This window comes from Anthonomus grandis, chromosome 2 (assembly GCF_022605725.1).
Source record: "Anthonomus grandis grandis chromosome 2, icAntGran1.3, whole genome shotgun sequence".
Classification (NCBI taxonomy): domain Eukaryota; kingdom Metazoa; phylum Arthropoda; class Insecta; order Coleoptera; family Curculionidae; genus Anthonomus; species Anthonomus grandis.
The window spans coordinates 32,545,956-32,573,535 of record NC_065547.1 but is presented as its reverse complement, the minus strand read 5'-3'; the positions used below and the strand labels follow the sequence as shown (position 1 = coordinate 32,573,535).

At 34.0% G+C, this 27,580-nt stretch overlaps 1 protein-coding gene across 1 annotated transcript in view; it reads left to right on the top strand.

The window, feature by feature from the left end:
• LOC126746297 (E3 ubiquitin-protein ligase Ufd4) overlaps window positions 1–24,926 on the top strand; it is a 115,135-nt gene extending 90,209 nt beyond the window's left edge. The window contains exons 23-26 of the mRNA XM_050454475.1: window positions 6,508–6,781; window positions 14,066–14,645; window positions 16,935–17,462; window positions 24,264–24,926. Of these exons, the coding sequence (XP_050310432.1) occupies window positions 6,508–6,781; window positions 14,066–14,645; window positions 16,935–17,462; window positions 24,264–24,546 (1,665 nt within the window). The 3' untranslated portion in view covers window positions 24,547–24,926. The remainder of the gene's footprint in view (window positions 1–6,507; window positions 6,782–14,065; window positions 14,646–16,934; window positions 17,463–24,263) is intronic.
• The last annotated feature ends 2,654 nt before the right edge of the window (window positions 24,927–27,580 follow it).

Genomic DNA, 27,580 nt, shown 5'->3' with positions numbered 1-27,580 from the left:
TAACGGGAACTACATAATGAGGAGATGCTCCATTTTATTGGAAATGTATTTCTGATGTTCTAGCTCCCACGCCATTAGTCGTTCGATAGACCTCTGTAGCATTTCAGCCTACATGTCGCCATTTAAATTTCCTAGTATGAATATTGGGTATATGTACCATTGAGTCCAATAGTCGCCATAAATATAGCAACTTTTAAACATATTAAATAATTTGCCAAAAATATAACAACTTAAATTTTTCATTTTTTTAGGCTTTATTTTAAAGCTTAAGTAACTTAAAACTAATACTTGGTATAGTACCTCTTCTGCCTAATAACTTCCGTACACCTTCGTGCATTGGTCAATTAATTTTTGGATATATATCTATATTTTCCCAAGCATTTTGAATTTCTGATAGAAGTTCGTTGAGGTTGGAGTAGGTTTTATGCCGTATTTTACGATTCACATACTCCCAGAGGTTCTCCATAGGATTTAAGTCTGGTGACTGTGAAGGCCATGGCAAAACTTTTTTTTTATTATCCCTTAACCATTCAGTGATAAGTTTAGATTTATGTTTTGAGTCGTTATCTTCTTGAAAAAAGGCATTACTTTATCGAGATATGGGACCAATTTGTCATTTAATATGTTACGGTACATAAACCGGTCCGTATGACCTTCTATCCGATGGAAACGTCCCACTTAACAAGCTGAAAAACATCCCCATACTATTATGGAACCTCCACCATGTTTTACAGTAGGAGTAATTTTTTTTCTTCAACCTTGACCCTACAGGAGGTCGAACATAAGAAGACCGAAATAAATTAAACTTTGATCCGTGACTAAAAACCACCCGTTTTCATTGATCTGCGGTCTATTGAATATGTTTTTGAGCAAAATGTAATCGGGCCTACACATTCTTCTTGGATAGAAGCGCCCACTTCCCCTGCAAATGTACTTTTTTTATAATGCGGGAAATAATTGATTTATTTAGACCCAATGTTTGCAATAACCACTTTATTATCTCCTTCGTAACGTCGAATAATAATTTCTCTCACAGGCACTGAAATAGTATTACTACGATCCATTATTAAAAGTTGATTATGAACGATTGGACAATTTTAAACTGCACGATAGAAAAGGAAAAAGATTCAGTTTAAAGAAGTTGCTATAAATATGTCCATCCTAAAATAGATAAATGCTTGCATATTTTTAAGTGATAAAAAGTACTGGTATGTGGTATACTGTAATGGGATTTTTAGTCCCGGGGGTTCGTAGGTCAAAGAAACCACTAATGTCGGGAAATCTCAGTTTATTCACCTCAGTTACGGGCTTAGTTTTAACACCTTTCAATAATAAAATAGATAATATGAATTGCTAGCCAAGAAACAGGACAGTTGTAACCTTACCTTTCAATAATAAAAGCACTGACCCGGATTAAACCCTTTTAACGGAATCACGGAGTCAAAGGCACCACACTTCTTTATTAAATGGTAATAAACGAAGTAATAATCATAAGAATACTCCAAGCAGAAATGTAGGGTTTAAATTTTATTTAAATATTTAAGACGCTCGATATTCTAATAGAACAAACTATAGCAAAGGTAGAGGTCGTTCCGCTACAATCGCTTCCCGCGTAATAACCTATAAAATTAGGTGGTTAGGCATTATATATCTTTAAATGACTGGTATGAAATTGCCCCCGCTCTTTTCCCGTACTTGGATTTTCCAAAATGTAAGTGAAAGGCCTAATCTGAGCTTTTACTCTGTAAGGTCCCTCAATCAACAACATCATTTTTTTCGTTTCAGCAGCCAATGCTATGGATACCGGATTGGCTTTAAGCAATACTAAATCGCCTATATTATATTTCGGTGAAGGACGCGACGAATAAGAAATTTTTCTTTTTTCCGCTCGACTCTTTAACATTTCACGGGCTAACACCAACTTTTGCTCAGGGCAATCTGGCGGAAGGTCAGGGAAACTAACAGTTTCTCTTAATAGGGATAAAGGCGGCAAGCCTAAATGTAGTTCTCGAGGGGAAAATCCGGTAGATTCATGGGTAACCGAATTCAAGAATTCGGTAAACTTTGGCAGCTCGTACGCCCACCGGCGATGATTTTCATTGCAGTAAGTACGTAGAAGACGAGACAATTCTCTCATGTACCTCTCGACAGGATTGCCCTGATAATAGCGAACTGAACAAAACACCGTAGTTACCCCTAAGAGTCGAAGAGTATCCTTCCAAGATTTGGCGGTAAATTAAGTACCATGATCAGTCAAAATTTGTTGAACTACCCCATGCTTAGGAAAATATTCGAGCAGCAAGCTATTTAGGATAGCTCTAGTAGTGGCCTTTCTGAGAGGATACAATGTAATAAATTTAGAAAAAATATCGACGATTACGCAAACATAAGTTAAACCTCCTCGAGATCTCGGTAGCGGCCCATAAAGATCAAGAGAAATTAACTCATTAATTTTATTAGCAATGATTGGTTGTAAAGGAGGTCTTGCCAGAATAGAAACTTTTGTTCTTTGATAGATGTCACATTTCTTCACAACGCTTTTAATTCCTTTATACATATTTTTTCACCATACATCCCGCCGTAGCAATGTCCAAGTCTTATACACACCAAAATGCCTCAGAGTTTCATGATAATGCTGGATAAAAGCCTCCTGTAAAACTGATGGTATGTACAAAACCTACGGATCATCGAAAGCTTTACGGATGAATAACAGGTCCCTATGCATTACGTATTGCTTAATTAAATGACCCTTTTGCAAGGATTTAATAATCTCACCGAAAACAGGATCACTCAATTGAAGTTTACTCAAATTTCTCAGTCGACTCTTAAATTCCCTAGAACAACAGAGGGAGGACATCAGTCTAAATCCCTTGCTCGATGGAGTCGATAACCTGGAATGAGGGTATCGAGACATAGTATCTGCAATTAAGTTTTCAGAGCCCTTAACATATTGAATCGTATAATCAAACTCTTGCAGAGCAAGAGCCCATCGAGAAATTCGTGGAGTGAGCAGCCGACAAGATTGGATATATACTAATGCTTTGTTACCTGTGAAAACCTGGAAATGCCTTCCCAAAAGGAATATCCTCCACTTATGTACTGCCCAAACGATAGCTAATACCTCTTTCTCACAGGAACTGTAATTTTTTTCTCTGTCTAGCAAAAGACGACTTGCATAGGCAATAACCTTTCTTTGGCCCTCGATATTTTGGAAAAGTTGTGCCCCCGAAGCAACATTTGCTTCTCCACTTCTCCCCAGAGGTTGTAATGGTCCTGTCGTATTCCTCTCTTCGATTAAAAAGCTCCTAGATCCATCCATGTTTGATGGTATTCGAGATCTTAAGTTCCTCGGTGAATGAACTACTGGAGGTCGTGGATTACCCATAGACGTGGATACTTTGTCCCAGTTGGGCAGCCAAGTTGTAATGGGAGTCCCGGGGGTTCGTAGGTCAAAGAAACCACTAATGTCGGGAAATCTCAGTTTATTCATCTCAGTTACGGGCTTAGTTTTAACACCTTTCAATAATAAAATAGATAATATAAATTGCTAGCCAAGAAACAGGATCGTGGTAACCTTACCTTTCAATAAAAAAAGCACTGACCCAGATTAAAACCTTTTAACGGAATCACGGAGTCAAAGGCGCCACACTTCTTTATTAAATGGTGATAAACGAAGTAATAATCATAAGAATACTCCAAGCAGAAATGTAGGGTTTAAAGAATGTCATACAGTTTCTCAAATAAAGAAAATTTAATTTAAATTAAAATTTAATTTTTTTTAAGACGCTCGGTATTCTAATAGAACAAACTATAGCAGAGGTAGAGGTCGTTCCACTACAATACTGTTTAAAGCAATAACTTAATATAGCACATATTGTTGTAAACTAATAACGAGTTGAAGTGGTACAGCATAAGATTTTTAAATTTTCAAAAGTTGCTATAATTATAGCCACTACTGTATATATACCATAATACCATCTCTTTACCGGCTATGTCCTCTAAATACGTGTGACTCCTCGTCACTATAATAACGCACAGTCTTGCTTATTAACATGCCAATTAAAATAAAAGTTACACTCATCAGTGAAGCAGATATTTTGAACTAGTCGAGATTCTGCCGTTATTCTATTTGTCATTATTTCACATAACTGGATTCTTCTGTCCGGGTTGTCGTCACTAAGTTCTTGCAGTATTTGCAGTTTGTAGGGATAAAACGAAAAAAGATTGATTCACGAGATAATACAGTTGAATTCATTGAAAACTTACCCAGAATTTCAATTTGCGCTTTTTGCGTCGACTAATCTCGGATGATATCTCTTGATTTGTCTTTTTATTTGTGACAAAACCAGTTTTTTTCAAATTTGGATACTAGTTGGAGAACATATTTCGGGCTTACATTTTGATCTGGGTGCGTTTCGTTAAAACGTCGAGCTGTCCTTAAGAAACATTTATCCTGGGTACCATAAATAGAAATAATGTCTGCACGTTCAGCTATGCTGTATACCATTATTGGAGAGAAGTGCTGATTTTCGTTTAAACTGAACCGAAGGTCAACTGTTCTTAAAATAATTATAATAATAATAATAGTAAAGGGTACCTTTAAAGTAAATTCCATGATAATAAAATGCGAATATTTATAAAGAACGCTTTACTTTTCGGCAAAAAAAACCATAGCAAATATAAACCAATACAAAATACTTACGGGGTTGACGTGTTTATAATTCTTAAGAGACATGTAAATATATCAGTAGCCATCATTTTGAACATTTAATTAAATATTAATAAAAAATTGTAAAAATGAGTTTTCATTTATTGTTTTCTTTGATAAATTGAGAAGAATTTTCTGAAAAGTTCCTGTCTATGGTAACATTGGAAAGCATTTTTTAAGAGGGTGTATCTCACCCTGTCCAAGGAGTTGCATATACGAGGCATGTTTTTAAAGTAAGTACCGGTTTTAAATTACGCCGCCGCAGCGCTGCAGTCGCCGTTTAGCGTATGCGCGTAGTGTAGCTACATCAGTTGGGAAGCCACAGACGCTATTACGACGCCGTTTGATCGAGTCTTCGTTTGTTTATGTGATTTTAAGATGCCGCCGACTATCGAGAATCCCGCCGACTGTGATTCGTTTTCTCTGTGCTAAAGGCTTAAAAGCAATTGAAACAATCAATGCAACCGCGTACTGTGAAACTTTAAAAAAACTGCGCCGCGCAATTCAAAACAAAAGGCGTGGCATGCTGAGTGCAGGCGTCATTTTGCTCCACGATAATGCTCGTCCACATTCAGCAAATCGAATGCAAGAGCTCATCACTTCATTTGGCTGGGAGCAATTGGACCATCCTCCATACAGTCCCGATCTAGCGCCTACTGACTACTATTTGTTTCTGAAGACGCATTTGGCGGGGAAGCGTCATTCCGATGATGAAGAAGTAAAAACGTCTGTGCAGCAGTGGTTGTCCAGTCTGGCGGCAAGCTTCTTTGACGACTGCATACAAAAGCTGGTTGCAAGATACGACAAGTGCCTTAATAATAATGGAAATTATGTAGAGAAGTAGAGGAAAGAATGCTCTTTCAGATTAATATAGTTTTGTTTGAAAAAATGTACTTGTTGATTTTTTATATCAAAACGGTACATACTTTAAAAACATGGCTCGTATAACAATAATACGCTTATTTTTTTCCCATTTCGTTTTATACAAACCGTTTTTAGCATCTTTTTATTCAGTTGTTTGTTCGCAATTTATGGATGGCCAATTCAAGTTTTGTAAATGTCACTCTATATGTAAATATACTACATACGGTTTAAGATTGATTAGAGTGTTGTGCGATTGCGGTATTCAAGTAGGTAATTTATATGTGAAGTTTGAGTAAGCAGAACTTTTTCATTGTCACTTCTAAAGGTGACGGTATTATCTTTTTTAATTTGTACCAATTGTTATTTCATTCATTTAACTAAACTTATTTCATTTATTTAACTAAGACTTTCGTCATGATTTTGTATATTATTAAAGTCGAAGGAAAATGGAAACATGTTGTTCTTCGAGTTCAAACAATGTGTAACTAGTAATGTGTTTTAAAAACAACTCTCCATTTTCCGTAGAATAATTGCATAAAAATTTTAATCAATGTAACAAAAGCAAGAAAGTAGATCTATCAGAAACAAAGGGCGGTTTTGATTCGACAGCCAGTGACTTTTTCACTATTTAACTTAGTGTCATTATTATTCGAAGCGTTTACATAGTTCGGTCTTATAAATTTTGTAGTTAAGCTCTTGTTAATTTGTTGTAGTATAGACCTATTTTAACCACTGTTTATTTGTTTGGGGTGGGTTTCTAATTTAATTGGTAAGTCTTAGAATAAATTCCCCTTTTCAGACAGTTATATTTGTAGATCTGATAATGCGCTAGTTGGGCGAAACATATTACCAACATTAAATTTTACACTGTGATACTGTAGATTTTTTTTTTGGTTTTCGTCGCGTCTAAATCTAATAACCTAAATAAATTTTAGCAAATCCAAGACCCGTTGGTGTTATCCAGCGACAGTTTACCCGGCTGGTGCGAGGAGCTGAACCACTCCTGTCCGTTTTTGTTCCCATTCGAGACGCGTCAATTGTTCTTCAATTGTACGGCGTTCGGGGCGTCGCGGAGTATCGTGTGGTTGCAGACGCAGCGGGACGTCACCCTGGAAAGACAGCGAACTCCCGGACTGTCGCCACGTAGGGACGATCCGCACGAATTTCGAGTGGGCCGGTTGAAACACGAAAGGGTCAAAGTGCCCAGAGGTAAGTTATTCTCACTGAATTTGTTTAGTTCCCTCTCATTTATTTTTTAATTTGCTTTAAGTTAATTTTTCTAAATTTAATTAGCTATAAGTTACGTAATAATTAATTTTTATTTTATTCTCTTATAATAATATGCACGCCATTTACTTTACTTCTACTTATTTTGCATACAAAAAACTCCGCCTGGTATAACACAAGCGTTTTTTGGTACACTATTCATATTTTAACTCGACCTACCTTACTTTTCCTTACTCTCTTACTCCCGTAGTCCTTTCGTAAAACTTATACAATGCATCTTACTTCACCTTATGGATCTCCTGGGCAAGCGGATTAAACTGTTTGGATCGAAATTTGAACACGAAACCTGTGTGCGCTATTTATCGCACCAATAGTGCAAAATCAATCAAACACTAAGTAATTTGTAAGCTAAATACACATAAAATACGACGCGTCACGTGTATCCTCTGATATAACAGAATTAATTGGGGTGTTCCCTTTATTTCACATACTCCCATCACTACTACTAAGGTTAAGTCGAGTACTTTTCTTCTCTCGTGCTTTACATTAATTACATTTATTTTTTTACGTTAATATACATAATTTTACGTTATGTACAGGCCAACCAAATAAACGTGGCCTCTGAGATGCGCAAACGAAGGAGTGAAAAAGCCAGTGTGTGCAACAGAGACGAAGAAGAGAAAATTAATACTTTAGGCAGGATGTGCTGTGTTTACACCCTGCATATTTTGTTCATGTTAGTTACATAAATATTTGATATACTACGTGAAATAATACTTATTACTAATTACATATTACTATTTAGTTATTATGAAATAATGGTATATTTATATGTACACCATACGAACAGCTAATATTTATAATTGTATATTTTTTTACAAATGTTGCATGGCACAAAAAAAAAGTATATCGAAAAAGTTTTAGATAGAATAGTAGTAATGATCAGACTTATAATGTGATTTTTTTTTAAATCTGGTTAAGTATTTACAATAACATTCGTTTTATATAAATATTTCAGATGGCGTCCAATACTACGCCATCGCAGGTTAAAAAAAACTTTGTTATATTAAATATTAATCTGTAGGTGTTTTTTTAAACATCCGTTTACTATATTGGTTTACATATTTAAAAAAAATGTTTTTTTCTTAAAATCACGTTTTTTATTACATTATTATTCTCCAGTTACAAAAATATCTAAAACTATATACAGGATGGTTGATGATAAATAAAATGCAAATTCACGAAATAAAATATTATTTATGAACACACAACAAACATTTATAAATTAACATAGGTTCTATCCTCTTCAACAGTTAAGCTTTGTGATCCATCATCTTCGTCAAGTTAGTCTATTCCAGACAATTCGCCATCTTCGTCATCTTCAGTGTCACTTTCTGTATCACTATTCGTTGAATCCAAGTTAATTATCAGCTGCTCGACAACTAGGTCTATGGTTGGTTCTTTTTCTAAATATTCCTGTTCAAAACGTTTGGCCCGTTCACACTTAGATTTCCATTTTTCGGCAGAGAATTCTTCAAAAAAGGCATCACAATATTTTATTAAAAAAACATAAATTTTAACTTCATTGAAGTTAAAATTTATGTTTTTTTTGGCCACGTATGTTTTGAGTTCAGCCCAAACCAACTCGATCGGATTTAAATCGGGATGATATGGAGGGAGCCGAAATCCCTCGTGACCTTTTGTGTTAAAGAGTTCATCTATTTCATATTTTTTCTATTTCGGCTTATGCAGCTTTATTAAATTGTATAGTTGCGGCTTTAACATATTATCATCATAAGGTATTCCCCTTAATCGTAACCAGTCTTGCATTTCCGCTTTCTTCGTTAAAGATGTGGGTATTTTTTCTGCTTGTTTATTGTGATATGGAGCGTTGTCAATTACTACTACAGTTTTTGGTTTTAGATTAGGAATAAGATTTTCCGTTACCCATTTTTTATAATTATCAAAATTCATCTCGTGATGGTAGTCGCCACTTTTGCTGTTTGATTTCCACCTTATGTATGCGTTAGGGATAAATCCGTTCTCTCCACCTGCGTGTACTATGATAAGGCGTGGTCCTTTTCCAATAAGTTTTTTGATCCCCTCTGAACTTTCATCACTCCATCCTTTTAAGTGCGTATGGGAGGCATGAATATACGTTTCGTCCATGTAAATTATGTCGCGATTTTCCTCCCTATACTTTCGCATCCTTCTCAGAAATTCTATTCTAAGCAATCTTATAGGTTGACGTTCCATTAATATTTTCCGGTTATTACTAAATTTTCTCCAGCGAAAACCAATTTTGTGGATACTTTTAGGCAAAGTCTCTCTACATCCATGATAGCCAGGGTCTTTTACAAATTTGCTGTGTATAGTTTTTAACGTGGGGACCGTCTTTTCTGTGATGTGATGGTTTATTACGGTTCTACGCAAAACTCCTAAATCAGCGTCGCCAAGAAGAGTGTTTGTTTTTCTCTTTTGACGTCTTTTTTTTGGTGTTGAAAACATTGTTGCTTCGCCTGTTTCCATTTGGGTTGCCTCCTGCTTAATTCTGCGAATACTCCTTAGGGAAATGCCCGTTGCCGCTGCAACACGGTCTTGAACCTTCAAAAGAAATTATTATTTAAAAATCTGTCTGCCATATTTTAATTTTCCATTAAAGCCCTTTTAATTTTCTTTTTAAAGATGTATCACACTTGCAAAACATAGAAGTAATATACAGGGTGCAAGCTAATAAAAAATAAATTTCGGCTGTAACAGTGTTAAAGTTTCCATATATTTTAAAAATTTGCCACTATCGTTCCTTTATAAGATAAATTAGTTTTTTTTAATTTTAGTTAATTTAGTAGAATATTTACATGTTTTATATTATTTTATAGAAACATTTTTTTTTAATTACAATGATAAAAGATCAGATAATAAGAATCAGTTTTTCACACAGTAACAACGTTTAAAACAGCGTCAGGCAACTTAATACAGCACTTTAAATTTAATGCAAAAAAGAGCAATATCCTATAGAAATTTGTTTATGCAAAAGAGTTAAATAATACAAATTTTGCAAAAATATCAATATAAACTAAACCACAGCTTTATTTAGAAATGTCAAATTTTTAAAGTTTACCAAAAAATAATAAAAGCTTATCATTATTTGAAATCAAAAGTAAATTTATCAAAAAAAAATTTAAAACATACCTTTTGTAGAGGAATACTAACTTCACCAGCAACTGCTTCTGCTTGCATGGACTTCAATACATTACTAATTATCTCACAACTTTTACCGTTCAACACTTTTTTCGTAACTTTACTTGTAAAAGGCATTTTAAAAATAAAAAAACGAACGAAAGGTCACTATTTTAAATTTTTCACAACTAACTTTAATACGCCGATGTAAACTCTCTAAACACTCCGAACGCACAAGTAAAAATGAGCTCTCCAGCTGGACTGGGGGTCTTGCTACCGCGCACCCGATTCTCAGAGGCCACGACTATTTGGTTGACCTGTAATTAAGGATGCGTCTTTGGATCAGAAATAATCCTTTGATCACTGTGTTGGAGGAGCGTCTCTATTTGCTACTGTATGGCCTTGGTAACTTTTTTTTTCTAATTTACATTAATTAATTAAGTTATTACGTAAACAGATCCAAAACTGAATTATCCCACTAAAGTATTTACTTTCAAAAAAAAATTTGATTGAGGTAAAGTAATATTAATAATATTTTATTATGAGCTAGATATTTGCCGTGTGACATACATAAAATTAATTAATTGAGGAAAATTGACTAAGTAAAATCATTGTTTATTTATTTAACAAAAAGATAGGATGTTAAGAGGCCAAAACCCAAGGAACATTCACAAATTACAAAGTCTTTCAGGTGCACTTAACTAAAACACAACATAAGAGCAAAAATGCATTAGTTAAAAATAAGATCCGTGATTCTCTTTTTAAACATAGAAAGAGAGCGACAAAATAAATCTACTGTGAAAAATCCGGAATTATACAAGAAAGCATACGAGTTACATCTTGCTACATTGGTTCTCTACAAAGACATCGGAAACCAATAAGACAGCTGACAATACTTAATATTTTGGCAAAATAGTACATCGTTTTTTACGTTTCTGAATTAGATACTACAAATCTTATGATAATTTACTACAATTAAATGTACAATAAATGATTATTGCAGTATTTACAAACATGTGCCGGTTATCCATACCAATATAAAGGTCATTTAATTTATACACATGTAAGTGTATGGTAAATGCTAAAAAAAGAGCAATTAAACAAAAATTCTAGCTAATAGTAAAATATAATTGTTCCACACTCATAGAGTGGTAATCAAGTAAAACTATTTGGAAACAATAAGCTATTCTTCTTAATAATTAACTAGTTGCGAATGGTAGTTTTTAATTATTTTTAGAATCCCAATAATACATTTTTACTCCTGAAGACAACACTTTATTGTTACCAAACCTTTTCTTAGCATGAGTTAAAATTCCAGGGTAGAAATAAAAATTTTAAAAATAGCTAGTTCAGTTCAAGCCGTTATTTAACACGTTAAGTTTATCACGTTATTTAAGCCGAAAGTGCTTCATTTTCCTTGTATCGGTCACTGCATAATATTCTGCAATAATACATATTTCTCTTCCCTTATCACGTGGCTTAGATAGCAGCTTCCGTATATTAATTATGTTCAAAATTTCCTTTCCCTTTCCCATTCTCCCCACTACCTCCTCATTTGCTATCATGTTTACCCAACTTATTCTTAAGATGCTTCTATATTTACGGTAAGTCTGCTTTTCTCGCTGCTCATTGGTAATTAATCAACCAAACTCTGTAAATATTCTATTGTTTTGGCATTAAATATAGTGTCACCTGCATACCGAATTTTGTTAATGGTATTCCATTAACCTTTACTTCCAATGTTATTGCCTTCAATTCTTCTAAATCGAGATTAAATAATAGCGCCGACAATATTATCTTTGATATAGGACAGGCTAATATGTCTATATTTTGACTTATAAGTAATTGAACAAGGTGGTTATGGCCAACTTTATCGAATTTGCAAATACTTTATTGTAGTCGAGAAAACAGACATCGGTTTATTGATGTCCATAAGTCAACACATTAAAGAGAAACTTCTCTTGTTCCCATAGCATATCTGAAGCCAAATTAAGACTTGCTAATATCTTGTTGTACTTTCCTAAAAAATCTCTGATGTATTATTTTTAGGAATGCATCAAGAACGTGGGTCTAGTAGACTGATAATCGCTTCATTATTTTGCGTTAATTTTTTTTTGGTAATGTAATAAGTGGACCTAAGCCATTAGATCGACTTATTACAATATAGCACAATACACAATTCTTATGTAATAAGCCTATTTGATCTAGTCTAATTCAAAGAGCCTGGAGATAAAGAGACTGATCGCCGCGCTTTTCAAATGAGGTGACGCGTACGCAAAATTGGGTTCACAAAGTAACCACTTCGGCGCTGTTGGTCAGAAGTGTACCTCACTCTGATTGACTACTCTATTACGTGGTAGTATTCTATCGTTCTAATTAATATTACTGTTACGCAAACAGTAACACATATCAACTGTCAAAAGATGGATTTTGCTAGTCAAGAGTGAGGACACTTCTGCCAACTTTGCCTATATGGCTACATTTGGAAACTACTTATCGTTCATTTTTGTAGTCTTGATTTGTTAGATTTTGCCATTTTTACTGCTTGTGACTAGTATTTTCTGTTGGCAGTAACTTTTTTGTTGAAGACGTTATTGTTTTTTTGATGATATCCCATATTATCTTTCAGTTCTCATTCGCTTCGGCCCTGATCTTACTTAGTTCGGTGTTAATATTCTTGGTACTCGGTAAAGTTACTCTAAGCAAGCCTATACCCAATTAATAAGCCGTCCATTTTCGTCTTCTGGAATACCTGTAATGTATAAAGAATTATGTTTTTGATGTTGTTCAAAGCTTCTTCTCCAATTTACCAACTTTAGCTTTTTTTTCCAAGTTTCTCATGAAGAGATTTGATGAAATCACATGTGTGTGATTTCATAAAATTCAAAAGCTTTTTTCAAATTTCGACATGAAATTTTGCTTCCAGTTGAGCGAAAGAATTTGAGCAGATTTTGCTTATAATTTTTTCCATTCTCTCTCCATCGTTTGAGGTAGAAGAAATTTTGATCAAGTGAGTAGATTATATTAGACATAGTTAAAAGTAGATCAGACAAAGAGAATAATAATCCTACGGTTGGAACATTTGGTGTGGCACTCAAATTACGAGGCAGTCATAACACTAACCAAAGCTCTGTATTTTACTCTCGACACGTGATCCGCTAACGATGTTAGCTTTTTCGGGAGAAGATTAAAACTAAATGTCTAACCGCCATTAGTTTCAATTTTATTAAAATCTTATATTATACATATTGTTTCGCATAGTATATAAAATACCTAAATTAATATCAATGAACCTTCCAGTCAGCATTATTGCATTATTACGCCTGACCTACATTTATTACTAAAACCAAGTCACCCTTGTAAATTAAAAGTGATGAATCGACTATTGCATTTACTATAAATACGCTAGGTGAAATTAATAATATTAGCATTAACGATCACGTTGTGTCTCATTTAACATCCTGCAAAACCACGCCATCAACAATAAGACAACCCGCAGTACTCGTCACCATGCTGCCAGTGACGTACTAGCAACAAATCAATCAAGGTGCAAGACACCAGTATTAACACTAAACTAAAACTACTTACTACTAAATTAAAGAGATTATTATTTCGAAGTATCAAGATTCCAGGCGTAAGTTACGGTTTTTAAAATTAACATAACGAATCACTTCTTCTGACCAATTAAAACTAAAAACAAACATGCTTTTAAAGTGAATACTACAATTATAATTTAGTACTTAGTAAACAGAGAGACACGTGCTGTCTATTTAAGCATTCTGAACAGGGTAGCAGAAAATCATCGGTAGGCAATAAGCCTCCGACTATTTTTAAAAAAGTTTGATGATATTATAGTGTCTTAGTTTAGTCTAGAATTGAGAATAACTCATTCGCAACTCAAACTTATAGGTTACATACAAATTTTAGACAAAAAGTGTCATGTGTCAAGTCAAAGTGGTTGGACTCATCACTTTGACCTCGAAATTGCTTTTTAAGTTTTAGGTAGTATAAAATTTTGACTTCTTTTATAAAATTAATTTGCATTAACTCTATTAAGTTCTATAAAAATATCCTTTTTCTCTTTAGGCGAGGAACTCCTAGACTGGGCCATTCAAGTAATGAAAATCCACGCAGAAAAGAAGTCAATCCTAGAAGTGGAATTCGTAGGCGAGGAGGGCACAGGCCTCGGCCCCACTTTAGAGTTTTACGCCCTTGTAGCGGCCGAATTGCAACGTCGCGACTTGTGCATGTGGATCTGCGACGACGAACTCGGCAACTCCGAGTCCACCGGCGGGATGCTCGATTTGGGCGAAGGTCTCAAGCCGCCCGGTTTCTACGTGCGACGACCGTCCGGTCTGTTTCCCGCCCCGTTGCCCCAACACGGCGACGCGTGCGACAAAGCCGCTAAGTACTTCTGGTTCCTCGGGGTATTTTTGGCGAAAGTGTTGCAGGACGGGCGGCTCGTAGATTTGCCTCTGAGCAATAGTTTCTTGAAGCTGATGTGTCACGGAGAGATTCAGAATAACGTCAACGAGAAGATCGGTTTGGTGCCGAAGAAGATGCCGGACAGCGAGGATATTATGACATCCAGTTATATTTCCGAGGAGAGCGAGAAGGAGTTGGAGTTGGATCCGCCAAAGATTAATGTAGAAGCTCGAAACCCATGGTATGCGTTCTTTATTTCACTGTTTCGCATTTAAGTATCTTAAACTTTCAAACGATATCCTAACACCAAAATTGTTCGAGTCAAGCCAATTTTTTCCCATAGGATCAAACTTTTAAAATTAAATTTATCTACAAAGTGCCTTGACAAAAATCCGAAGGAATTATAAAGGTATCTTAAGTAGTCTGGAAGTTATATTTGGCTGTGTCTGCCTAATCCTCCAATGCTACTAAGCTGGTTTTTGTTATGAGTTTATTGATATTTTAACCAGGCCCCCATACCCAGCGAAGGACCAGTAATTCATCCGTGTAACGAAAAGAACAAACACTTTCTGGAGTAACACCTCTGCATTTATTAACTAAGTAATTCTTGAAGAATTACACAATCTGAATTACGAAAATTAAAGTATTAATCTGAAAAAAGAGGGAAAACAGGAGAACAAATTTACTTAGTTGCGCAATGTTAAAATGCAATTAATTGCGAGCAAGAAGGGTGGCGCGGACCGAACGTGTTACTGGTGGGACGTGTGTCGCTCGACTCTTTTCTTATGATATTATTTTGCCGAATTCGGCCGTAAACGATTTTTCAGTTCCTGGAATATATAAATGCTTAATCATTTCTTTAGATTATCAGCCTTTATTTTATACTTAATATTGAAAGTTAAAGAAAATTTGTTTAAATCCCAAGAATAATTAAAAAAATTTAAACTGACCATTTTATCTTAGATTTAGTTCAGAAAGTTCTACACTTGCAAACATACAATAGATGGTCCTCGGAATTTAGTTCTGGGTCTTATATTATTACTTCTTATATTATTTAATTAAATATAATAATATAAAATACAAATAAGTCAAGTAAGTAAGTCATTGAAATTCTACGTCATCGATATCATAAGAGCAGTTATGTGCGGAGAATGCGAAAATTAAATTTAAATTTATTAAAATAATTGAAAAAACTCTCATCTATACTTCTCGTAATTGCTAGTTTTTGTTACTTATGGTGCTTTCTTATATTGCACGCTGTAAACTTCTGCCGCGCGGCACATCGAACATTCATATCTAAAGTTAACATACAGTGCGGCTCTTAATTGTCCCTTCCTTCCCCCTCTTATATTTTGAATGCGTTTATATACAAATTTGACATTTGGCACACATCATTAGCAACCTAAATACTACTTTTTGGTCCCTAGCTCATTTTTCAAAACTTCAAAATGGCGAAGGGAAGCCGCTGTGTGCTCTCACTCGTGCGATAGTGCATGTTAACAAGGTTCGAGAATTAATCAGTACTGATTTTCTAACTTTCTGCTGGACGATCCGCAATACTATGAATTAATTTTAAAAATTACATAAATTTATTTCTACCATATCAAACATTATTTCAACCTCTATAAAATTGCATATTTAAAACTTAATAAAATCACCCATAAATAGATTCCACTAGATTTTCTTAATACAGTCCTAGAGTAGAAACAAGCCACGACCCGTAAAAAGATTTGTATTTTAGGATGCATCCTATTACTATCGATTTTCGGTCAATGAACTTTAGCATTATTAATAAAATAATTAATTCTGGTGCTGTATTAATTTGCTTTTAGTTAGTTTTTACAAAAAAAGGAATTTTTAGCGATTTTTGCTTAGAGCATCTTTTTTATGCAAAAGGCATAGGAGCATCATATTCTAATCCCCAACTGAGCAGAAATTGAAGTTTTAGAGTTTTTTCATCTTTGAAATGTAATAAATCGTGAAATGTAAGCATGTAATCAAGTTTATGATTGCTCAACATTTTTTAAATTGTCAATAGTTAAATATTTTTTCATAGAAATTGCTGTATCTTATCACTATTAATAAACTACTACTATTGATATTAATATAAGATTAAATGTTTTTTAGTCATCACACGCTTTGGCTCTTTGTTTCTTTTGGTAAAAATATACATGCAGAGATAGGTTATTCTTTTGGAATATTTATAGTACTTATTGTAAATGTTATTAAAAATAACACTCAAAAATATGATGAACGTATCTTCAAGAAGTCTGAGGAACTCCATATGTACTCTATCCAGCTTTGAAGCCTAAGAGTATTAATGGCAGCCTTAACTTTATCTCTCAAGATATCAGGTCCGTTGGATTTTATGAAAGACAAATATACGAGATATACGGCATAGAAAAATAGAATTAAAATATAATTACATTAACAAATTCTCGGTATAAGTTTTATTAAAAAATAAAAAACATGCAATTTTAGTAATATTTATATTTAGTTCATAATATTTAAACATTTTATGATATTTCAGGTACGCAAACATCTTAAACGAGACCGATTTGTACGAAATCGACCCTCACAGAGCGACTTTCCTGAAAGAAATCAAAGAACTGGTGCGACAAAAACACAAAATAATGCAAGACAACAGCCTCTCGCCGGAGGCGAAGGCGCACCAAATACAGAATTTACCGCTTCACGTGCATGCCTCCGGTCCGGTTTACTTGAGCGATTTAGCGTTATCGTTTACTTACTCGCCGGGCAGCGAAGTTTACGGTTACGAGAACGTGAATCTGGTGCCCAACGGGGCCGACATCGAGGTCACCATGGAAAACGTCGAGGAGTACGCCGAGTTGACGACCGCGTTTTGTCTGGAAGTGGGCCTCGCCCGGCAACTGGACGCGTTTTATAAGGGATTCTGTCAGGTGTTCCCTATGGAGAAATTGGCCGCGTTCAGTCCCGACGAGATGGCGCTGATGCTGTGCGGAAACCAGAACCCCGAATGGACCAGGGAGGATCTGCTCAATTATACAGAGCCCAAGTTGGGTTATACAAAAGAGAGGTGAGTCACTCTTAGTAACCTATTTTGTTGGGTATTACGACACTATTTTAGTAATCAATTATCAATTTACAAAAAAACAAGGGCTTTTGATTATAAGCGCTTGATTTTTAAAACTCATGTTATACCTTATTTTTCTAAATGGAATGAGAGGGGGAACCGATGCATGCCCAAGTTAATCAAAAGAAAAGAAGTACTAAAAAAAATAGTGAATGGTTTATGGCCTTAAGAGGGTCCCCAAAAGTTGTTTGATGCCCGGAGGAACCTAACCTCTCTTACCTGAAACGTCCAGAGAAGGAATCCTTCACAATGCTGCTAGTTCAAGCCGATGTGGGTTCTAGCTTCTTTCTCAACCAAATGAACCAAAATTTCTTAGGTAGTAACTACCCAAGAGTTACCCAAATAAATGTCAAAGTCAGTATAGCGCCACCAAGTTTTGGATTTTATATAATCCCAATGGACGCCCAATATTTATCAAAATTTATTTAGGCACGTTCAAAACGAAACTTGGAAAACAAAATCAAAGTCAAGTCAGTATACACTATTGTTTCCAAATTACCTATGATATTCTAACCTACTCAACTCAAGTGAAAAACAAAATAACAACAGAAAATAACAATTTATTTAAGTCTTGATTATCACAGTGAATTATTTTATGTTATTCTATTTATCTTTAAGAGGAATAATTATTAAGTTGGTAATAAGGAACCACAACATTTAAGTTTCTAATTACAAGAAAATCAAAGTCGTCAACAGATAACGTGCCATAACATTAAATTTCTCAAAATGGTGCACTGTCATTCGTGACCATGCTTATAAGAAATATATCTATAAGAAATATATCTAAAAAAAAATACACAATCAAAGTGTGGTTGTCAAAATAAAATAAATTATGTTACACCCATACCTTTTGGGGAACAAAGCTTCAATTCGAATTAAACTAACAATTTACATGGCCCGGTATATCCCGCCACGGACATTGACCTAAGCAAAAAAAAATAATGACAACCCTAACAGTTGAAGCTTCCCCAATCAAAATTACCCTTTTATTATTTTACTCTAATATTTACTAGCTAATCTGAGAAAATTTGACATCTTAGGAGTAGTCTGAAAATAAATAATATAACCCTAGTATATACTTGTAGTACTACGAAGCCGGCTGCGTCTTACCTCACAGGAGTCACTTGTCACATATATACGTACTCTTATCAGTAATATTCAATAATAAAATAGCATCGATTAAATAATGTCAATTTTAAATAAACTTTTGAGACAAAGTATAGTCGAATCTGGTGGACCTTTGGATTATCAAAATAATATAAATATATCCAGCCTTTGAATGAGAAAAATAATTACATCCCCTAACCACCACAATTCGGCTTCACCCCGCTCAGATTGGTAAGTCCTATATGTATGTATCTCAACTCAATAGATAAAAGTTGTGATAATAAAAATAAAATAAGTGAATAAAAAAAAATGTTATGTTGTGTCACTTAGCTCCACACACAGCAGACTACTTCAGATTCAAGACTCTCCCAGACATCCAATTCCCAGTCGAAGAAAAACTGCAGGCTTCCAAACTTCACCTCTTCCACCTCACAATACGCCAAGCTCTGGTAGTGGTCCAGGTTAGACGTTAGCTCACAGTTATTTAAAGTCTCCTCTAGATTAGAGCCAGTAGAGTACATAACCCCAAAATAAAAGTACCATGTGGCATGAAAAAATCAGGTCCGTACAAAAAAAATCCGTCCAAAATCCATGTTATTTAGCTCTAGTAGCCAAAAGAAAAAAACAATCCTATACTATCAGTATAAACGATAAATTCAAGAATACCTACTTGTTAATTAAATTGCCCCCTGCCAATGCCGCAATTTTGCCGATGTTCGAGGGCACGTGAAAAATTATTAGGTTTTAAATCCCCATGAAGGCCAGTAAATTCAACATAAAAACAAATTATAGCATTACGCCTAAAAAGTTGATTTACTATCACCACATTTAGTCAATTATATCCCCATATGGGTAAAATTCACACGAATTTCAAAAAGAACTAAAGCACTCTTCACTTCATGATATAAGTACCATAAAATCCTTTATAAAAAAATAAATAACTAAATTTATGGCCCAAGGAAGTTGGCAAAGAAAAACCAGTAACTTCTTGCTATCTTCCAAGAAAACTAATATTTACATAAGATAAAAAGAGACAAAAATTAGATAGGTCAGTCGAGTAAAATCAACCAGCATATCTGGTATGGTCAAGCCAAAATCAGTTATTGTACTATGGACAGTACAACATACACAATTGTACATGCCCAATTAATTATTATTCATTATAAAAGAAATAAATAAAATATGGAGTAATCAATATTGGATATAATTTAAATTCTAAAATATTTCTTTAGTCCAGAACCGGGTTTTATAAAGGTATAAATAAAATGTCATTAACAACCAGTACAATATGAAGCTGAAATGTATCATTCATTATATTATTTATTCATTATATTCATTATATTATTCACCAATCATTAATATTTGTAAAATATCAATTTTGAAAATATAACTGTAATCAGTGCTTTTAATAAAGAGTATAAAATGCCAATTTTAACCTGTAACACTCAATAAAACAAATTGTGAGGAGGATAGTGGTCTATTGTTATCTTTATTATAAAGAATATAAGTTAACATTATATTTTAAAAATTATATCGTGTAAATGTCCGCCTTTTGTTTGGGTTGTCGAATCTTGAAAACCCAATTTATGGTCCCGTTATCACATAAAAGTGAGTTAATTTTCGCAATAACACGCCTTATGTTAGTCTTTAAGGCCGCTACTGTCCACAGCTTATCAGCATAGACTTTTGATTTAAGAAAACCACAGAGAAAAAATCCACTAGCGTTAGTCGCAGGATCTGGCCAGCCAATTAACGTCACCATTTCGCGATATAACGGCACCTTCAAATTTCTCTTTATTTTCCAAAAAATATTGTCCGATAATTCCACCAGACCACAGTGCACAGCATACAGTTACTTTGTAATGGCACCTCATGAATCTCCCTAAGGTTTTCGTCGCTCGAAATGCGACAGTTCTCCTCATTAACAAAGCCACTTAACCAGAAATGAGCCTCGTCCATACAGACCCAGCTGTTTCAAATTTGTTGATTAAACGACGAATTGTGACCAAAAATTTCACGAAATGCACGAAATGTTTGACAACCAGAACTCTGATTTTGGTAATATTTTTTTACAATTTCCACGCGTTGCTCAGTCATGCACTCCATGATTAATTGCAGGAACTAATTGAATACTGCTGCTAAAAATAGTTTCTGTGTGACTATCGACTTCGTTATGCGCTATTGCTAAACATATTTACTATCTCATACGCTCAATTATTGAAAGAAGGAAGAAAATAGACTTATTCGCGTATTTAGGAATTATGAACATAAATCTTTAACGATACCTTTTGTTATATTTTCAATCTGTCCAATTCTTAAATACAATAATTTACTTGAGGTATAATAGATTTCTTTATATTCCCAGGAGCTGAAAATTCATCTATCGACCTCTGAGCTCGACTCTTTCTAGTATCTTACCTTACTAAATTTTTTATTGAAATTGAAATACAAGAAAAATCTAATTATTGAATAAATCCTAATTTGAAACAACGTTTCGCGAGTTTCATTTTGTACCGTTATCAAGGTTGTTTCATGTTGACATGCACTAAGTATTTCAATCTTTTTGAAATAGGTCTATTGAAATAACAAAGTTCAAATATTATAATAATTATTTTTTTACCCGATCCGTTATTTTTAAATACTGGAACACATCTAGATTTCTTTATATGTTGAGACTGATTTACTTAGCCAATTATTTATTTTTGCTAATTAAGGGGGTATCTGATCAAATCCATGATATACCTTAAGGCATTTTCATGAATTCCATTAACACCCGCCGTTGGCTTTTGAAATATTTTACAAATCACATCGATAATTTTTCCAGGCGTAGTATAGAAATTAAAAACACACAAACAAAATAGTAGTCATTAAAAAAATTACACAAAAACCATTCATTATCAAGTTACCTTGATCGTCCTGTATCTGAAATGATTCCTCTTTCTGATTGCAATTCATACTTTCGTTTATTATCTTCCAGCTCTCCCAAGATATATTCATTGTACCTAACCATTCATTTACATTTACGGTAAGCTGAACTGAGAAGTTTGGTATATAAACGGCTAAAGATTATAAAACTCAAAGCTTACGTCTTAGTTCCTAAATAAAGCAATATACAAAATAAATGAAATTTGATAGAATCAAATTAATATAAAATTTGATTTAAAGAATCAATAAACGCTCTTGGCATTGAGACCAATTTTTTATTGTTATTACCAAAGTTTGAAATTTCAACTCGAGTTCAAGATGATTCTGGATTTTAATCTACTTGTATTATATTTTTTTAAAAATATATTTAGTTTTTAGTAGAAGATGTAGTATTGATCTTTGATCATTGATCAATTTAAGTGACCTATTAGGACTCCAGAGTCACGCCATCAATAATTCCTCTATGTTGAAACATCTACCCTATCTTGGCTTTACTTGATTTTAAAAGCCTTTGGCATGTCTGTTTCTACATTAATTTTCTCTAGTCTTTTCCCATGCCCAGTTTTCTAGGATATGCGTATTGTGCCTTTTCATTATTTCAAGTCCTGGGGCTGATCGGTGTAAGAGATTATTTCAGTTTTCAGGATCTCTTTCACTTCGTCCTTTGTGGCCATCTAGAAAGCTTGCATCTCCAAGCTAGAAAGCTTGTTCTCGACCATTGCCGCTACGATATACTTCAGCTCCTGGTAGCCCTGTATCTGCCAATTATAAACCGTCTGTGTACTATATTTGCAAATCCTTACGAACACAAAGGCTCGATCTTTGTGTTTGTTCATTCATCCCTGCTTGGTATGTCAACCTTAAAGGAACCTCCTAGCCAGACGGTGTTCTCTGGCTTTACATTGAGACGCAGCAGAATCGGTATTTTGCATCAAAAGCGATATTCTTAAAGAAATGCGAATATTTATAACACATAACAAATCGGACAGTTTCTAGCTGTCCTAAAAGAGCTATCAATACACTAATATATAAATCAGGATCAAAAAACATATGCCAAGTTACTAACCCATCTCAATATTAAGGATAGTAACTACATGCAAAGTTTTAAAAAAAAATAGACAAAATCGGTTAATCTTTTTTCTTAATCAATTATTATCTTCAAATCAAGAGGCATTGCTGTAAACCTTAGGTGATCTTAGTAAACAATGCATTCGATATTTATTTATATAAATGAAATGATTGATCCAAATTTTATAGGGGAAATAGTCTGGTTTACAGATCATTCTGCTATTATATATAATGCAAAGAGTTGACTAGAACTGCAAAAGAATGCTTGAGACTGACTTCCCTAAAATTTTGAAATGGTTTACCAGTAAATATTTTTTAACATTTAAGTAGAAAAAACAAATTTTATGTCTTCTGGTACTTACTCAGACTCTCTTTCACAATACCATGAAATAAATGTTAAATTAGTTTCTGATACAATAGCGACATTAAAATCAAAGATAAAATATCTGGGAGTGATTTTAGATTCACTTTTAAAATTGAATGAACACACAGAATTTTTATTAAATAGGCTTAGGTTTATGACGGATAAATTCAAAGAATTAAAATAATATTTTGATATTCCATATCCGTAAACATTGTATCTGTCACTGATACAACCTCATCTTTCTTATACTGATACAACATCATCTTTCTTAGACAGTCTATATAGATAGATATTAGACATTATTTTGTAACACCAGATAAAAAACTGCAGAGTGAGAGAACTCGATTTTCCACCTGATTTCCGCTCGATTTTTCCCCATTTTCACGCTCAATTCGCCTAATAAAAATAAACGGTTAATAGAAGAAACATCGCGAAGGGGCCGGGAGCGTTTCATGAAACACAAACCGACATGAACAGTAACGAGGACGAAGCCCTAAAGTGTATTAAGGTGGCCCAGAAGTATATTGGGGAAAAAAAAACAAGGAAAAAGCCTAGAAATTCTTGTACAAAGCGGAAAAACTTTATCCCACACAACTAACCAGATAAAAAGTCAAAACCGGCCGCCTTCCTAAAACTAGAACATCTATGACTCAACGTTATATATGTCAGTCTTTATCTGTACAAGAAACTTCCACCCAGTATAATATCTATAAATTCATTATCTATATTCAAATCACAACTACAAGCCTAGATACTTTACCAGGATAGAAAAAAGATTTACGAAATTATAAATAAAGAATATACCCGATAAGATAAGATATATCTATTTTTTATATTTTGAAGATAGTTTATAAAAAAATCTGTTACAGAAATAAAATAATAAGTAATTTTTGTAGCTGGAAAAATTGAGGTGACAACATAAAAACTTTTTTTTAAATATTTTTTTTTGTTTTTTCTTTAGTATTATTAGCGTTACACATTGTATTTTAGCCACGAATGGAGGTATGAATAACAAAGGGTCACTTGTATACAATCTTAACACCACAGGGGCTCCTGATAAAAGGAATATTGTTTCTAGTATGAACGTTGATTAGTTTACCGACAAGATTTAATTCTTTGGTAACAGTGCTGTGTTCATTTATTTTTTATAAACCTTGTCAGATTTATAACGGTGTTTTTTTTATTTACATCAACTTTCTGTGTGGGCCAGACGCCCTTTCTGTAGCAATTAAAAACTTTTTCCTTTGAATCAAATTTAAAGTTCTTTTTTTCCTTTTTAGTCCCGGTTTCCAGCGGTTCATTAACGTCCTGGTCGCGATGTCCGCCGAGGAACGAAAGGCGTTCCTCCAGTTCACGACCGGTTGCAGTTCTCTGCCGCCAGGAGGACTCGCGAACTTGTACCCGCGCCTCACCATAGTAAGGAAAGTAGACGCGGACTCTGGCTCTTATCCCTCGGTGAACACTTGCGTGCACTACCTGAAATTACCCGATTACCCCACCGAGGAGGTGCTCAGGGAGCGTCTTCTCGCCGCCACTAAAGAAAAAGGGTTCCACTTGAATTAATTCAATCTCTTTTTTTGTAATAATAACAATAATCGATATCTATTTATAATATAAACCAAATAATTATTGATTAGTGTTTAGTGTACTACTCGAGTAACGAATTAGTGATATGAATAAATTTATTATAACTTAATAGGTGGGGTGGTGTTGTGGAGAGTTTTCGTAGGTTCCTTATTGTCGTACTTTTTAGTTTGTTCTCCTTTTTTTTTTCTTTTTTTCTGTTTGGTGCTAATCGTGTTTTGTTTTTCGGAAATCTCTTACTATTTTAAATTATATAGAAAAAGACAGAGGTTGTATGTGATAAGCATTTATTCTATAGGGAGGCGCTTAGAACTTACACAGAGAGAAAGTTTATGTAAATAAAGAAGCTATCCAAGAATTATCTTGACTCTTATTTAACTGGTTATTCTTTTAAGAAGAAAATCGGCAAATTTTTGCTGTCTCGATATCTTCAATAAATTCAAGATTGCCAATCGATGAATTTTTTATTCAATGATTTTGATGATCGTAACAAAAAAACAATTACTTGAAATACAAAACTTTAAATGGAACATCCTATTTATTATTACATTTTTGATCCTATGGTCAATTCTAAATGTTTTTTAATTCATCTTCCTATGTGAGTGAATTCTTCAGATATAAAGTCATACCATATCGATAACGTTTTCTACGTGTAATTTATCGTCAAACTTACCTTTTGGTTTGCCTGAAAGAATTTTAAAAATGTCTGACAAGAGCCGCTATATATAAATGTATCTGAAGTAAAATTCAAATGTTTAAGTTCAAAAAGGCTGATTTACAGAAATACTTGTAATTTTAAAAGAACTTGATGTATAAAAATCGTTAGTACCTCAAAATATCTCCGGAAATTACATCCTCAACTGAAAACCTTTTGCTAAAATGTCAAAATATTTGGCAACAATCTAGAGGTCTCTGAATTCACTTTGACTAAGCTGTTTTCAGTTAAATAATCGTGCTATATCCAAAAATCAGCACTAAAAGTTTCGTGCCTTCAATTCATCCTCGGAATTTCCTTTTGATTTGCTTGAAAGAAGTATAAAAATATATTTAGTGGTTGCGGATATACGCTGAAAAGTTTGCATAAAATCGTAAAATATCAATGTTCTTAAAATTCTGAATTACTTAAAATATCTTTATCGGTTGCAGAGGATACACTAGACGTTACGTCTTTGAATAAAAATATCTAAAAAAAAATTTAAATTTGACAAAAGAACTGAAGGCCGTAAAAAATATTTTGGCAAAGCGAATTTTTTAGTTATAAAATCGTGTTATAACCAAAAAAATTGTTTTTGGTACTAAACGTTACGTACGTTCAATACATCTCTAGACTTTGCCTCAAAGAATATTAAAAAATTCATTGACAGTTGCGAATAGTTATGGATATACACTGGAGAATGGATGTAAAATGGTAAGATATTAATGCTTTCCTCAAAGACTCAAATTGTCTGTGTTACAAATATGCGTGTAATTTTAAAAGTTTTGAGATATAAAAATCATTAGTACCTCAAAATATGCATCTCAGAAAATTAAACCTTTAGTGAAAACTTTTTTTCAAAATTCACCATATTTCAAAAATATCTTAAAAAATTTAGCAAAAAAACTGGAGGCCGCTAACGTCACGTTGGCTAAGCGAATCATTTAGTTGTAATTTTAAACGGTTCTGAGATGCAAAAATCGTTAGACGAAATGCTATCACGAAATTAAAAGAAAGGTCTCGTTTTGGTGTTCCTAGGGGGGCAGGAAGATGTGGCGACCCTTAGCTTGCCGGTTTCCTGATCGTTTGTTTTAGTCTTTTTTTTTGGCCCCCCAGCTAGACGGTATTTTAAGTTGATGAATTGGTGTGCACTGTGCATAGAGGTGAACGGTTTCTGTTTATGTTAATTTTATAATTAGGTATTTTATTTGAGAACGAACAAGATCAATGAGGAGATAAAGGTTATTGTAGTAGCAATTTCAATGCTGGGTTTGAATTCAGCTTGTTGAGTTTAGACAATAAGTTTTCGATTTTTTTATTGAGTTCGTCCTCTGGCAAACTTAGTAACGTTATCAGATTATTTTGCGCGGGTAACTCAACTCGCTTTTATCTAAGCCCAGTATTTCTCTGCACTATTGGCTCCGCCCTCCTGACTACAATGCTCGAGCTGGACGTTTTTTTTAAAGCATCTGAAAAATATATGTTTTTTTTTGAGTGTTTATGGTTTTTATGAAATTTGGATGGTCGCCGCTGCAATTACACTTAGTCGGTGCTGCTTTTTCCTTTGTGCATTCAGTGTATAAATGGTTTTCTTGGCATTTATGGCAAGCAAATTTAAGGCATTTATGCAATTGCTCATTGCGTGACCAAACTCTTGGCAGCGATGGCACTGTCCAATCTGCTTTATATTATCTATTGTGAATGTTTTGTCAATGATATCTCTCAAATTCCAATTAGGGACAAATTTACTATCTTTGCGGATGATACAACACTACTTTGGCATGACACTGACACCAAGGGAATAAAGAATATTGTTGATGAAGATTTAATTCTTGTAAAGTCATGGTGTGAATCTAATAGATTAACTTTTAATATTTCTAAAACTAATATTTTAACTTTTAAATGTAACCTTGGAACTTTCACTTTGCAAAATGAAACAATAAGTATGTTATTAGAGTAATAACACATTCTCTGGGACTTGATGTGGCTAAAATCGCCTACCATGCTCTTATTGAGTCTCATCTGAGATATGGTATTGTGTTTTGGGGTGTGTGCTCTCAGTATTTCTTCAGCTATTTATTTAAAAAAAGAGCCATACGCTACATGTGTGTAGCTCCCTTTCTTAGCCCCTGTAGGCCATTATTTCTAAAACACTCTGTCCTGACATTGACATGCCTTTTTATTTTAGAGACTGTTTGTCTTATCTACAAAAAATATGGCCATCAGCTTGGCTTCCCCTCCTCGGGTTACAATCTCCGAACAACCTTCTCTTTACCTCTGCCTATCCCAAAAAGTGAGCAGATTAATTCCTCTATTGTG